We start from the raw sequence: 16,092 nt of genomic DNA, 5'->3' as shown, positions 1-16,092 counted from the left end.
ATCTGCCTGTAATGCTCACAAGACAAAGCTTTTCACTGTATTGCGGCACACGTGACAATAAATCAATTCAGCGGGTCCACACTGGGAGAGGCCCTTCTCCTGCCTCCAGTGCGGAAAGTGCTTTGCCCAGCCCTCCAACCTGCTGACCCACCAGCGGATCCACACCTGCGAGAGACCGTTCTCCTGCCCCGAGTGCGGGAAGGGTTTTGCTGTTTCCTCTAACCTCGTGGCCCACCGGCGGGTCCACACAGGGGAGAGGCCATTCAGTTGTCCCGAGTGCGGGAAGGCCTTCAGCAATTCCTCTGCCCTGCTTCGGCACCAGTGCGTCCACACTGGAGAGAAGCCGTTCTCCTGCCCCGAGTGGGGGAAGGGCTTTACCCGCTCCTCCACACTGCTGACCCACCGGCGGGTCCACACGGGGGAGAGGCCATTCAGCTGTCCCGAGTGCAGGAAGGTCTTCAGTGATTCTTCTGCCCTGCTGAAGCACCAGCGAGTCCACACCGGGGAGAGGCCCTTCAGCTGCCCTGAGTGCGGGAAGAGGTTTACATTTTCCCGCAACTTGCGGAAGCACCAGCGCTCACAACAATCAGATTCCAACGCTGACATTGCCATGAGTCCCCCCCAGGACTGATTCTCCTGACAGTGGGTGCAGTGGGAGAGTTGGTGCACTGTATTTGTTTTCCATTGGACTGCAACCTCACGGCTCAGGGGTGGCATGGTGGCTCAGTGATTAGCACTGCCTCATGGCACCAGGAACCAAGGATCAATTCCACCCTTGGGGCGACTGTCTGTGTGGAGTTTGTGGAGGGTAGGAGAATGGATGAGATAAGAAACCACTGCCTTTCTTGAGACAAGTCTCCCGGAGAGAAGTTGCTGACTGACTGTCTGATCTGTTGATCCTCACAGTGCCCCATTGCCCTCAGTAAATTGGAGGAGGTCCACACAGATGTACCAAAGCCCCTCTTTAGACAGTGGAAGGAAACCTGTGCAGACAGGGAAAACGTGCAAACTCCACACAGACAGTTACCTGAGGCTGGAATTGAACCTGGGTCCCTTATGCTGTGAGGTAGCAATGCTAAGCAGTGTGCCACCCCAATATGTTATAAAACTGGAATAAACCTACTAAGTTGGAAATGTGTCCATGCCAAGAACTTACTGTAAATGTTTGGAAGCAAAAGTCCATCGGAATTGTCTTTGGGATGGATCCAAAACTAACTTCGTTAATGATTGAAATTACTTTGACCTCTGGAACTGTCTGCCAGAGAGTGTGTTGGAGTCAGATTCAATTATGGATCATTAAACTGAAAAGGAAAGCAATTGCAGTGTTCAGTGAAGAATAGTACAAGGTACTGTAGTGGGCGCAACGGTGGCACAGCAGTTAGCACTGCTGCATCACAGTGCCAGAGATCCGGGTTCAATTCCCGCCTCAGGTGACTGACTGTGTGGAGTTTGCACGTTCTCCCCGTGTCTGCATGGGTTTCCTCCGGGTGCTCCGGTTTCCTCCCACAGTCCAAAGATGTGCAGGTCAGGTGAATTGGCCATACTAAATTGTCCTTAGTGTTAGGTAAGGGGTAAATGTAGGGGTATGGGTTGGTTGCGCTTCGGATGGGCGGTGTGGACTTGTCGGGCCGAAGGGCCTGTTTCCACACTGTAAGTAATCTAATCTAATCTAATATGAGTTTCCTGATTGGGGCTGTTCACTTGCTCCTGTTACCATTTCAGGTTGCTAACTTTTCGTTAGCATCCTGCACGTGTTGGGATTTTTTCTCCTTTCTATATCTCCTTGAGTGACTCAGTGACAAATCTAGTTTATGAATTGTTCCTATGATATCTCATGAGAGGGTTTATGATATTCACAGTGTGTCCAAGTGACGAAAAACAAACTGTTCATCTTAAATATTTGATTTTAAACAATGGAAATAAAATTAATGTTTGGAAAACACAACTTGCTGTGTAGTAAGATAATCAGAAATAGGAATGGGAGTAAGTAATTGACCGTTGAGATGCTGTCTTTCATTTATCTAAATTCTCTTTTCTGCACTTGTTTTTTCATGACTTCATCTGCTGAAGTGACTACACTCCAAAAGCTTGTGATTTCAACATAAGAGCATAAGAACTAGGAGCAAGAGTCAGCCTTCCGGCCCTTCGAGTCTGCTCCACCACTCAATAAGATCATGACTAATCTTTTCGTGGACTATGCTGCACTTACCTGCGTTTTCACCATATCCTTAATTCGTTTATTTTTCAAAAACGTATCTACTGCTTCTCTTGATTGCTGAAGTAATGTCAAATACTTCCCTGGGCAAGGAATTCCATAGATTAACAACCCGCTGGGTGAAGAAGTTTCTTCTCAGTTCAGTTTTAAACCTGCTTCCTCTAATCTTGAGGCCATGCGCTTTTATCCTAGTCTCACCTACCAATGCAACATCCTACTTTTATTTCTTTCATAATTTAATATATTTCTGTAAGATCGCCTCCAAACAAACCTGCTGGGCTATAACCTGGTGTCATGTGACTAATGACTAAAAAATTTGTTATTACGCATCCTCATAGCTGTGGGATTTCAGGGCTCGAAGATAGGGACACTACCACTGCGCCATAAAAAATACCTCTGCAGCAAATAGGCCTTCTTCTATTGAATGAATGGGCAGAGGTTCCTTCTCAACATGGGATACAAATATTATACCCTCAGAGCCCATTACACTAAATTGAGCCCTCTTCGATTGAATGAATGGATGCGGAGGTGCCAGAGTTGAATTGGTTGATAACGTTAAAAATCACATCATCCCCCTGAATATGTGACACTACCGCTATAGCCCCAGAGCCCGTTGCAGTAAATTGGGTCATCTGCTGTTGAATGAATGAACGGGAATGAAAAGAGCGGATACACTGACGTGGTTGTGAAATTCCCAACCAATCCCAAAGCTTGTGGTCGGTACCGACTAATCGGAGAGAGAGATTACAGAAAGTTGGACCAACACGACACGGGATGCCAGCTGCCATTGGTCAGGTGGAGTAAGGTGCGCTCTGATTGGAGGGGACGCGGATGACGAGCGTCACTGAAGGAGGAGACGGAAAGAAGAAGAAAAACAAAGATGGCGGCGCGAGGCTGCGGTTTTCTCATCGACTCAGCGGGCGGTTTCTGACGGAGGGAGGGGGCAGACAGGCATCGTTTACCTCAGAAAATACCTTTAAAATACATTTCAAATTAAAGTCGGACCTTTTCAAACAAAAGTTGTGAAAAAAAGGAGACAGTCCCCGGTGGGATTTATTGTTTATTTGTGTATAATTCCCCGGGCCCGGGAAGGGGGAGGTGACGGTTACCGGGTGAACAAGAAAACAAATTAAAAATGTCGGCGGTGGAGGAGAGAGAGCCGGCGCCCGCGGCTTCTTCGGCGGCGGCCGGAGCCCAGGAGCTCAACAACCCCCCGGAGCTGGAGGAAGGTCCGAGCTCCAAGAAGCGGGGGGTCCGGCTGGAGGCTGGATTTGCTCAAGGCTTGTATCTATTAACTTACTTAAATGGTACCTACTGTATGGGGATATGGTTTACATTAAAACCGGAGGGTCATGTCAGAGTGTTTGTTTATATTGAGCAGTTGTAGTTGGTAAAATACACTCCCTGGAGGAGCACCTTCTGTGATGCTGCATTTCTTGCCTTCTGCCCTTCCCCCATTTGTTATCTTCCATTTGATTTTACATTTTATTTGGTCAAATTTAATTTCATATTAATGAGACTTGGTATTCACTGTGTGTTATTAATTTGTTTGTTGGATTATTGTGAGAAAAAATTAATGGTGTCATGTCATTTCTGATGTCAGAGTTTGACATTGAATGTGCAGATGTGAATATCAGTAAGTTGTGAAAATAAATCAAGAACTTGTGGTTCTGACAAAAAAAGCAGTTCACTGATATTCATGGCATTGTCTCATTTGAGTCTGACCAACAAACCATTTCATGTAGTCACCCAATTTAATTAAAATTTTCTTTGACTTAATTGAAGAAAATAACCCTGGCAGGCTAAGATTTGTACAATTTGTTTATCAGATTTATTTATACGTCCCTTGCTCTCGATGTGGTCTCTGCCATATTGGGAGACTGGACACCAACTTGCAGAACATTTCAGGGAACAGCCCTGGGACACCTAAACTAAACGACCCCACTGCCTTGTTTCTGAACGCTTTAACTTCCCCTCCCAATCTGTCAAAGACACGCAAGTACTCTGCCGCCTCCCCCTTCAAGCTCTAGCTACCTGACACTTGTAGGAAGAACACCTCGTCTTCTGCCTTGGGACCCACTAACTACATGGGATCAATGTAAATTTCACCAGTTTCTTTATTTCCCACCCCCCCCATACCACACCCCTTGTTCCAGATCCAGAGTTGAAAAATGTTGCGCTGGAAAAATGCCTAGAGGCCATGCCTCTAGGAATTCCCTGGCTGTTCTCTGGCATGGCACTCATCCACAGATTCTATCAACAAACACATTGACCTGGACCCAATATACCGGCCACTGCAGCAGACAGTTGGAACTGACAACCGGAAGTGGCAGAGACAAACCACTATAAATGCTGGAGGAAACATCACAGAAGCGCTTCACAAGAGGATCCCTAGCACTGAGGATGTCACCTAGACAGGGAATGAAACGTCTGCAACAAAAATTCCCAGCTCGGCGAACAGAACCACAACAATGAGCACCCGAGCTACAAATCTTCTCACAAACTTTGAATTGAGCATTGAAGTTGGGACATCCTGTTGCAACTGTCACACATGCCACACAACACAAGGCATGGTCCTTCTCTGACTTACCATCCCTTTGAATATCAGGGGGAAGACACCCCTTCAATTGTAACATTCAGGAAAGATGCCTTATTTCAACAAAAATGTGCTGTGCTCACAGATGTTTGGACAGAGAAAGGGAGTTGCAGTCTGGGGTGAAGCTCAATCTTCATTCAGAGAAAGAGAGGAGCAGCAGTAGCTTCAGAAGCTCATGGTCCAACTTGCGCATTCAGTCAATAGGGGGGCTCTTCTGGGAATGAAGCAATGTCTCCCCCTTTCCATTCCTTATCCTGGGAGGGAAAGAGAAGGGGGAAGCACTGTTCACTTGCAGCAACGGGAGGCAGAGAGTATGAATCCAAGCAGGGATCAGACTCTGCAAAAGTCAGTTTCAGTCGGCTTCTTCTGGAATATCGTGTGCAATTCTGGTCTCCCTCCTATCGGCAGGATGTTGTGAAACTTGAAAGGATTCAGGGAAGAGTCACAAGGCTGTTGCCAGGGTAGGAAGGTTTGAACCACAAGGAGAGGCTGAATAAGCTGGGGCTGTTTTCCCTAGAGCATCGCAGGCTGAGTGTGTGTTTTTTTAAAGAGGCTTATGAAAATTGAGGAGTGTGGATCGGGTGAATAGACAAGGTCTTTTCCCTGGGATATGGGGAGTGCAGAACTAGAGGGCATAGGTTTAGGGCGAGGGGGGACAAATTTGAAAGGACCTTGCAGTCAACCTTTTTTTGCAGAGGGTGATGCGTGTATGGAATGAGCTGCCAGAGGAAGTGGTGGAGGCATCTGGATGGGTATATGAAAAGGAAGGGTTTAGATGTATATGGACCAAGTGATGGCAAATGGAACTAGACTAATTTTGGATATCCGGTCGGCATGGACAAGTTAGATTGAAGGATCTGTTTCTGTGCTTTATGTCTCTGACTGTATGACTGGTGAAAAGCATTGACATTCGTCGAAACATTTATGCAACAGAAAATTATAAGAGGGTAAAGATAAACCTCACATCATTGATCAATGAATCCTGGTGTAGTATGGCTGTATTTCCAGTAATAGTCAGTATGGCATGGAAGGATTCCAAAACGACGGCTTCTTTTACAGAAACTCACACGTAAATCCGAGTCTTCTGGGAATCTAAGACAACCGTGCGTTAATATAAGACAGATAAGTCTGGGGTATATGGTACATATTTGATGGAATGTTTATGGCTCTAAAAGCCTGATTTTCAGTGTTTCTGGGCTCATAATATTGCACTGCAGCATATTGTATATCTTCAGTAAGAACGTCAATACCGCATGATAGATGTCCATTCAGCAACTTGAGTGGACTCTTCATGGACTATGCAATCCACCACATTACCCTGCTGTATACATTTACATATAGATCAGCACAAAGATCTTGGGTATTAAGAGAGGAAAGAATGTCCCACAGAAACTAGAATTGTGTGTTCTGATTTTCTATTGTGGACTGACAGCAATGACCTTTGCAATCTATTTCCACAGGAATATTACAAGAGAAGAATTTGGAGGCAGAAATCTCAGACCAAACATCACATCGAAGTCTGACAGTCGCTTAATTCACCAGGACTTGGATATTGATAGCCTTGAAAACAAAGGGGAGAAGGTCTGTCTGCTTAGTTAGGTTTTAAACGTCAGTGTGACTGGAAACTCAGAGTCTCACATACCCACACACCAGAGTAGTGACTGGAACATGCTTTACAGACTGAATGAGAGTCCTCCAATTACCAGTCCACCAGTAACACCACACCTATGCTGTAAGTGTGAGCGAGTTTCAACTGATTGTTGAACCTGGAGAAATAAGAGGACACCTGCACCATGGAGAAATCATGAAAATGCAGGGAGTGTAGGAACGGTTTTCCTTCCCCACCTGCCCGATATTCATCAGCATTTATACACTGGGCAGCGGCCATTCACCTACATTCAGCACAGGAAAGGCTTCATTCAGTCGCATCACCTCCTGGTCCACATTGGGGAGAAACTGCTCATCTGCCCTGTATGCTGAAGCAGATGAAGGACATTTTTTTTATCCTGGATGGAGCATACTGCAGGTATACCTGAAAGAGATACATTTGTCTCTATTCTCCATTTATTCTCCATCTGAGACTCCATCTACCCCTCTTCATTGCTCCCCCATCTCCCCTCCATCAGCATAAAGATATCCCCCACTTTTCGAAAGTTCACTTTACACTACTTCACTTTTACAAAAGACCTACATTAATACCTGTTCTCACAAACCAAAAGAAATCCGAAGAGGATTGTCGCTTTTACAAAGAAAGGCATAATATAAATTAATTCATGGTAACTGCTTCTTCGCTTTAGGCCATTTTGGCTTATGAAAGGAACACTCTACTTTCAAATAGTGGGGGAAAGCTGTATCAATACAATACAGCACAGTCACAGGCCCTTCTCACTTGGTTTAGGCACACACACCCCCTCAAGCCTGTACTAATTCTTAATCCTTACTTAGACCTGCAATTTATTGCCCATGTGTGGTTTCTGTTCCTCTGTTCACCTCCCCTTCATGTGTCTATCGAGATACACCTTAAACATTGTTAAGGTGCCTGCTTCCACTACCTCCACTGGCAGTGCGTTCCAGAACCCCACCACCCCTCTGTATAAATTCCCCACCCCCACCACTTGTCCCCCAAACAGTCCCCCTCTCACCTTGAACCTGTGCCCTCTTTTAGTTGACCTTTCCACTTTGGAGGGAAAAAACGCCTCTGACTATCATAGAATCCCTCCAGCGTGGAAACAGACAATTCAGCCCAACAAGTCAACACCGGCCCTCCAAAGATTAACATATATAGACCCGTTCCCTTACCCCTGTGATCTACATTTACTCTTGACTAATGCACCAAACTTACACATCCCAGAAAATTGGGGCAATTTACGTACAGACAATCCAACTGAACCTGCCTCTCCTTGGACACTATGGGTAATTTAGCTTCAGTAATCCACCCTAACCTATACACGTTTGGATTGTAGGAGGAAGCCGGAGCACCTGGAGCAAACCCACACAGATATGGGAGGTGGGGTGCAGGGACAATGTGCCAACTCCACACAGATAGTTGCCTGAGACTAAAATCGAACACAGGTCCCTGGCACTGTGAGGCGTCAGTGCGAACCACTGAGCTACCCTGCCACCCCTGTCCAGCCAATCTGTGTATCTCAGCATTTTGTCGAGGTCTCCTCTCAGCCTCTGTTTTTCCAAAGAAAACAATCTAGGTTTATGCCTCTTCTGCTCATAACGAGAGCCCTCCAGACTAGACAATGTCCTGGTGAACCTTGTCTGTACCCTCTGCCAGACCACCCACATCCTTCCAGTAGCACAGTGACCAGAACTGCACACTATATTCTGAATGTGGCCATAATAAACAGCTGTAACGTAACTCTTACACTCAAGGAAGTGTGCTGTGTGCTTTTTTGACCACCGTGCCCACCTGCATTACCACTTCCACGGATCTATATGCCAAGATCTCTCTGTATGCCAGTGCTCCTATGTGTTCTGCCATTTATCATACAATTCTTATATTTCCTTCATCTCTATCGAGCTTCACCTTAACTGTCTTTCTCTCTTCATCTCTTTACCTCCTTCTCATCCCTCCACTCATCAGCATATCATAAGACCATAGCAGCAGAAATTAGGCCATTCAGCCCATTGAGTCTGCTTCGCCATTCAATTATGGCTGATAAGTTTCTCAACCCCATTCTCTCCCTTAACCCTTGATCCTCACGAACCTATCTATCTCCGTCTTAAATATATTCAGTAACCTGGCCTCCACAGCCTTGTGGCAGTGAATTCCATAGACTCACCACACTCTGGCTGAAGGAGCCTCTCTTCCCTCTGTTCTAAAGGGTCTTCCCTTGACGCGAAGGCTGAGCCCTCAGGTTCTAGTCTGTCCTACCAATGGAAACACCTTCCCAACATCCACACCGTTCATTATTTTGTAGGTTTCAATTAGATTCCCTCTCATCCTTCTGAACTCCATGAAGTATAAACATAGAGTCCTAATGTTCTTCATATGTTAAATTTTTCATTCCTGGACCATTCTTGTGAACCTCCTCTGAACATGTTCCAGGGCCAGTACATCCTTCCTGAGATATGGGGCCCAAATCTACATACAGTACTCTAATTGTGGGCTGACCGGTGCCTTACAGAGCCTCAGAAGTACATCCCTGCATTTATATTCAAGTCTGATCAAAATAAATGCCATCATTGCATTTGCCTCTCCAACTACTGACTCAACCTGTAAGTTTACCTTGAGAGAATCCTGGAGTAGAACTCCATAGTCCCTTTGCACATCAGATTTCTGAATTTTCTCCCCATAATCCTTCTGTTCCAGAGTAGCAGCAGAGATTTCCAGACACCTCGATTGTTTTCAGGGATACCAAGGGATCTTGGGAATTGCCAGTATCTCAGGAGGAGGCAGAGGGGAATGTGGTGTGGTCCTGTAAACTGCAGAACTTTCCAACTCCCCGAGTTAGCAGGAACTCTTTCTGGACCAAGAAACAAAAGGGCCACTGAGAAACTGCTACATCAGGAGGCAGAAATTAGGCCATTCAGCCCATTGAATGGTGGAGCAGACTCAATCATTCTTAAGTATCAAGGGTTACAGGGAGAATTGGGTTGAGAAACGTATCAGCCACGATTGAATAGTAGAGCAGACTCAATAGGCTGAATGGCCTAATTTCTGGGAGTTAACCATCCCTGGGAAGAAGGACGCAAAACAACAAGCTGTTTCCTGGGACAGATGAGCGAAGTGTTTAATAAGCTCATGATAAAAGGACAATTAAGTTTGTCTGTGGAAGGAAGGCCCTGACGTAAAGGAGTTTTTTGCAGGAAACGCTGTATCAAACAAACTACTAAACCTCAAGGATAAGAAGGTAAGCTACAGACCGGAGATCTCCAGAAGTGTGGGGAGGTGGTGTTAGAATCTAAAGAAGCATCACATCACAGATTTGAAAGCGAGGAATCTCCACCAGAATTCAACTCCAGAATGATGTAGCAGCAGTACTTGGAAGAAGAATGTTGCACTGAATCCCTGGACACTTCCAGAGACAGATACTGTTGGGGGAAACTCAGTTAAATTCTGCCATCAATTGGGTGATAGCCAAGTTGTGAGTGAGGTTGAACTTGGTTACATAGAAGAATACAGCGCAGTACAGGCCCTTTGGCCCTCGATGTTGCGCCGATCCAAGCCCACCTAACCTACACTAACCCACTATCCTCCATATGCCTATCCAATGCCTGCTTAAATGCCCATAAAGAGGGAGAGTTCACCACTGCTACTGGCAGGGCATTTCATGAACTCACTACTCACGGAGTAAAGAATCTACCCCTAACATCTGTCCTACACCGATCACCCCTTAATTTAAAGCTATGCCCCTTGTAATAGCTGACTCCATACGTGGAAAAAGGTTCTCATGGTCAACCCTATCTAAACCTCTAATCATCTTGACCTCTAATCACCCCTAGACCTTCTTTTCTCCAATGAAAACTTGAGGAGTTTTATTTTTGGTTGCTACATACAATAAAGTGTTAATCATTGTTTCAGCAGTTAATTGTGTGCAGTTTCTGAGTTAAGAGCCAAATTAAGACGATTCACCCACAACCACAGTGAGAGGCTGGGATTCATGTTGACTCCATTGCATTCAGCACTACATTACGTCATACTTTTATAAAGCAAAGGCTGACAGCCACACCTATCTCAAACAGAAACACCCAGAGGAGCGTGTCACCCAATAATCTGTAAAATTAGCATGAAAAGTGGTGTAACCTGCTCTAGTGATAAGAATAAATCCCCAACACTTTAAAATCCACAATCAGCAATTTATTTATCCAACTCTCACGGTGAACAAATGAACAAAAGTATTAACATACTGGATACAGGCCAGGAGCAGATGGGTGGCACTAGTTTAGTTGGGGATCATGGACTGGTTGGTCTGAAGGGTCTGTTTCCAGGCTGCATGACTCCATAGCACGGAATGAATGGGGATCCATCCCAAAGATGATAAAGGTTTCAAGCACCACCTTAGGCAAATGTGTGGACACCCCTCCAGATAACTGAGGGCAGTGGGACACTGAGGGTCAGTAGATCAGTCAGCCAGCCAGTTCTCTCCAGGAGACTTGTCTCTCAAGAAAGGAAGTGGTTTCCTGCCCCATCAGCCAGATTATCCAGTTTGGATTAGGTCCTATATTTCCAACAAAATAGGTAGACAGGGCAGTGTCTATAACAAATATGTTATTCAACTTGGAAGCGTGCTGAAGACATATACAAGGATGTTACCAGGATTCAAGGGTCTGTGTAAAAGGGAGAGGTTGGACAAGCTAAGATATTTTTATTTAGAGCATTAAGAGTCTGAGAGAGGCCCTTGGAGAAATGAAGAGATCATGAGAGGGTGAATGCACGGGGTTGGGGAAGTGAGGGCTAGAGTGCATCAGTTTAAGGTTAGAGGAAAAAGAATAAAAGGGAATGTGAGGGGCAACATTTCTTTTCACGCAGACGGTGGTACACATATGGAATGAGATGCCAGCGGAAGTGGTTGAGGTGGGTACATTAACAACATTTAAAAGGCATTTGGGCAATACGTGGATAGGAAAGGTATGGTAGGAAATGGGCCAACTGCAGGGAAATGGGCTTAGTGTTGATGGACAGTTTGGTCGGTGTGGACCATGTTGGGCCGAAGGGCCTGTCTCCTGCTGTAGGACTCTATGATTTGCATCTCTTTATTGGTCAGACAGTTTTGAGTTTCCAAATGGAACATCTCACAATCAGGCCGAATAAAATCCAATCTCATTCGTCAACTCTGATGCGGAGGTGCTGGTGTTGAATTGGGGTGGACAAGGTCAGAAGTCACACGGCACCAGATGAAGTGATGAAGGAGCAGCACTCATGAAAGAGCAATGCTCCTAAAGCTTGTGATTTCAAATAAACTTGTTGCACTATAACATGGTGTCGTGTCACTTCTGACTTCTTCAACTCAAACTTGATGGGATACTTTGCCAACTCGGCATATTTTATCAAGATTGCTTGGAGGAATTCTTTTTTTTAAAGATTAGATTCCCTACAGTATGGAAACAGGTCCTTTCGCCCAACAAGTCCACACTGGCCCTCCGCAGAGTAACCCAGCCATTCCCCTATCTCTATTCCTCTACATTTACCCCAACTAATGCACCACACCTACACATCCCTGAACACTATGGGACAATTTAGATGGGCTAATTCATCCTAACCTGCACACCTTTAGACCAGGGGAAGGAAACCAGAGCACTCAGAGGTAACCCATACAGACGTGGGGCGTGCAATGTGAAAGCTACACACAGACTGTCTCCCCAAGGGTGGAACTGAACCCAGGTCAGCATCGTGAGGCAGTGGTACTAACCACAGAGTCACCATGCCAGCCCTGAGCCACATAGGTGGGCTTGGTGGGGGTGAGTCCAGCACAAAACACAAAAGCTCACTGCACCCACTGTCAGAATGGGCAGGAGGTTCAGCCCTGGGGGTGACCCACTGCAGCGTCACTGGTGGAATCTGATTGTTGGATGCACTGGTGCCTCCGCAAGTTGCAGGACAATGTGAACCTCCGCCCGCAGTCGGGGCAGGCAAACGGCCTCCTCCCGGTGTGGACCCATTGATGGGCCAGCAGTTTGGAGGAGCGGGTGAACCCCTTCCCGCACTCGGGGCAGCTGAAGGGCCTTTCCCTGGTGTGGACCCGCTGGTGGGCCAGCAGGTTGGAGGATTGACTGAAGGCCTTCCCGCATTCTGGGCAGCTGAAGGGCCTCTCCCCCGTGTGGACCGGCTGATGGGCCAGCAGGGAGGAGGAATTGCTGAAGGCCTTCCCACACTCTAGGCAGCTGAAGGGCCTCTCCCCCGTGTGGACCCGCTGATGGGCCAGCAGGGAGGAGGAATTGCTGAAGGCCTTCCCACACTCTAGGCAGCTGAAGGGCCTCTCCCCCGTGTGGACCCGCTGATGGGCCAGCAGGGAGGAGGAATTGCTGAAGGCCTTCCCACACTCTAGGCAGCTGAAGGGCCTCTCCCCCGTGTGGACTGGCTGGTGCCTCAGCTGGTTGGAGGATTTGCTGAAGGCCTTCCCACACTCTGGGCAGCTGAAGGGCCTCTCCCCCGTGTGGATTCGCCGGTGGGTCAGCAGATAGGAGGAATTGCTGAAGGCCTTCCCGCACTCTGGGCAGCTAAAGGGCCGTTCCCCCGTGTGGACCCGCTGATGGACCAGCAGGGAGGAGGAATTGCTGAAGGCCTTCCACTCTGGGCAGCTGAAGGGCCTCTCCCCCGTGTGGACCCGCCGGTGCCTCAGCAGGTTGGAGGAATCGCTGAAGATTTTCCCGCATTCAGGGCAGCTGAATGGCCTCTCCCCCGTGTGGACCCGCCGGTGCGTCAGCAGGTTGGAGGAATTGCTGAAGGCTTTCCCGCACTCATGGCAACTAAAGAGCCTCTCCCCTGCGTGGAATCGCTGGTGGGTCTGGAGGTTGTCCACCCAAGTGAATCCTTTCCCGCACATGGAGCAGTAAAACTTCCTCTCACTAGTGTTTATATGCTGGTGGGCCAGCAGGACACAGGAGCAAGTAAAGCCCTTTGCCCGCTCGGGGCAGAAGAACGGCCTCTTCCCAGTGTGATTGCACTGATGAGCCGCCAGGACAGGTGGGACATGGAACCCCTTCCCGCAGTCGCCACAACTCCGTGGTTTCTCAACAGGGCGTGTTTCCTCGGGTTTCTCCATGGCCGAAGCTTCAGCTGCACACACACGTGTACAACCCTGCCATGAATTCTTCTTTCCAGGCAGTAGAGTTGTTTCAGGCTCCACACTCAGTGCGCTGCAATAGTAGGGTCTTTTAACCAGTACCCCCGTACTCAAACAGGGACCAAAAAGAAAGCTTTGCTCCTTCTCACAGAATCATAGTTAAAAATTGTTGCGGTCCTGATGGATTGAGTAACTATCAGACATTGATGTGAAAGTGAGGATTGGAGACGCTGGAGAGTCAGAGTCAAAAACTGCATCGCTGGAAAAGGGCAGCACGGCAAGCAGCATCAGAGAAGCAGGAGAATCAACATTTTGGACATAAGCCCTTTATCTGTTGACTTGAAACTTCTGTCTTCAGATAGTCTGTAAGAAAAGATTACAAAAGTCATCACTGCCAGTCCAGTTTTTTTTTATAGATATTTTTATTAGAAATTTAACATTTTAACAAGTTTACAAAAATAAACAAAACTCTCAGATATAAACATTGATATACAATTAACTCAAATATACAATAGTCAAAATTTAACAAAAAACAGAAAAAAAAACGAAAAAGAAGAAGAAAAAACAAACAAAACTCAACTATCTACTAATCTGACCTACAACTAACCAGAGTGTATATTTAAGTCTCTTACATGCTCGGAATGTGTTAACATCAGATGTAATAAAACCCGTATTCGTGCGGGATTCCTCCCCCGAGGGGCCCCGGACCAGCCAGGTTTGTAATCTCAATTGTATAAAAGCCCTTGTTAGGATAGCCAAAATATCTGTATTTGTGTAATTCAAAAAGGGCTGCCATATTTTATAAAATAATTCAGTCTTTCGGTGCACCATATTTGTAAGGAAGTCAAGGGGAATACATTCCATAATTAATCTGTGCCAATTTGAAAGTCCAGGGTGGCCCTCAGCCGCCCAGTTCACCAAAATATTTTTCCTTGCACGAAAGAAAGAATAGAAAATAGTCTCTTCCCATAGGTGTCCAGGGAGGGAATGTTCGAAAAGCCCAAGAGGAGAGATACAGGGTCCACTTTAATTTCCGTTCCAAAAATTTCTGTCAGGGTACTTGCTATTTTAGTCCAATATCTACGGATCTTATGACAGGTCCATAGGCAATGTATAAGAGTGCCCACCTCTATTTTGCATTGAGGACACATTGGAGATGCTCCTGCCTTAAATTTTGCCAATCGAAACGGTGCTATATGGGCCCTATGAAGTATCTTCAGCTGGATAGCCTGGGTTCTGTTACAGATAGTAATTCTTCTAGCATTTTCCCAAATATCATTCCACGTTTCTATAGAGATTTCTAGTCCCAAATCCTGATCCCATGTTTTAAGCAGATTATCCATATCTCCCGATACTTCATCATGTAGTAAATGATAAATAGTACTGACGGAAGATACCCCCACTGGTCGTAGGACATTACATTCTCTATCTGATTTATAAAGACTATCTAATAACGTGGTCTTCTTCTGTATATAATCTCGAATTTGGAAGTATCAAAAGAGGTCTCCATTAGGTAATCCGAATTTCTGACGCAGCTGTTCAAAAGACATCAGGACCCCATCTTTAAATAGATCCCCTCAACATGAGATACCCCTGGATCTCCAGAGTTTAAAAGTGGCATCTGTAAACCCCGGTTGGAATCCCCATGCTCCCACTATCGGTGCATAGGGGGATGTTTTATGTGAATTGTCCTCATTTTGCTGCATTATATTTCAAGTACTGCCAGTCCAGTTAAGAATGAGATATCAAGGCATTGACACTGACACCAGAGAGAAACTGTACATATAGATGTGGCAAATGTTAGTGGCAAGCCAGAGTGATAGAGATATGTAGCACAGAAACAGACCCTTCGGTCTAATTCATGCGTGCCAACTAGATAACCTAACCTAATCTCGGCCAATTTGCCAGCATTTGGCCCATATCGTCTAAACCCTTCCTAATCGTATACCCATCCAGATGCCTTTTAATGTCATAATTGTACCAGCACCCACCACTTCCTCTGACAGCTCTTTCCTTAAACACGCCACTTTCTGCATGAAAGACTTATCCCTTAGGTTCCTTTGTTGAGTTCTTTTGCTTGAGCTTCTTACACTGCAATACGCCAACTTCTGTGAACAACCAAACTTTATTAAGTACAGTACAAGCTGTGGAGAAACTCTTAACACTCTTCACAATGCTGGTACACAACAGTACGAAAAAAAAAACAAATCCCTTAAACAAAGTAAAACTGAACAGAGGCTTACAGTTGAAGTTAGAAGGGCAGAAGGAGACAGTGTTAGCAGCCTTTCTCCACATAGTCCACTGCTTAACTCACCCAAACGAGACTTCAGCTTTCAGGACTGACCACTCCCCTTTCATTGTACAGGTCACTTCTAAAACATAAAAGCTTTGGCCTCAAGTCTCATCTGTTCACATATAACCAAAAATGCCTCCCAATACCATTTTACATCTCTGTACTAAACCAGTCACTTCGGAGCCCGGGTTTTTTTTACCACCCCTCTGAAAAAAAACCAAGGACACAGCATCCTTGAGAAGAAGGACCAGCT

General features: G+C 46.1%; 1 protein-coding gene across 1 annotated transcript; it reads right to left on the bottom strand.

Annotated features, from left to right (window-relative positions):
- Positions 1 to 10,524: 10,524 nt before the first annotated feature.
- On the bottom strand, positions 10,525 to 13,306 carry LOC148144100 (uncharacterized). Its single transcript, XM_087975726.1, has 2 exons — positions 12,302 to 13,306; positions 10,525 to 10,536 (listed from the first exon to the last, which is right to left on the bottom strand). Exons 1-2 carry the CDS (start codon positions 13,304 to 13,306, stop codon positions 10,525 to 10,527), a joined length of 1,017 nt encoding a protein of 338 aa, XP_087831852.1.
- Between the last annotated feature and the right edge of the window lie 2,786 nt (positions 13,307 to 16,092).

The sequence above is a fragment of the Chiloscyllium plagiosum genome, unplaced genomic scaffold (genome assembly GCF_037043375.1).
Source record: "Chiloscyllium plagiosum isolate Xiang-an unplaced genomic scaffold, Cpla_swu_hap1 HiC_scaffold_27, whole genome shotgun sequence".
Lineage (NCBI taxonomy): Eukaryota > Metazoa > Chordata > Chondrichthyes > Orectolobiformes > Hemiscylliidae > Chiloscyllium > Chiloscyllium plagiosum.
The sequence above is the reverse complement of the archived record's forward strand: the minus strand, read 5'-3'. Positions and strand labels throughout refer to the sequence as shown.

Coding starts and splice junctions, on each gene's coding strand:
- LOC148144100 (XM_087975726.1), bottom strand. CDS start 13,306: ATGTGCGGGAAAGGATTCACTTGGGTGGACAACCTCCAGACCCACCAG.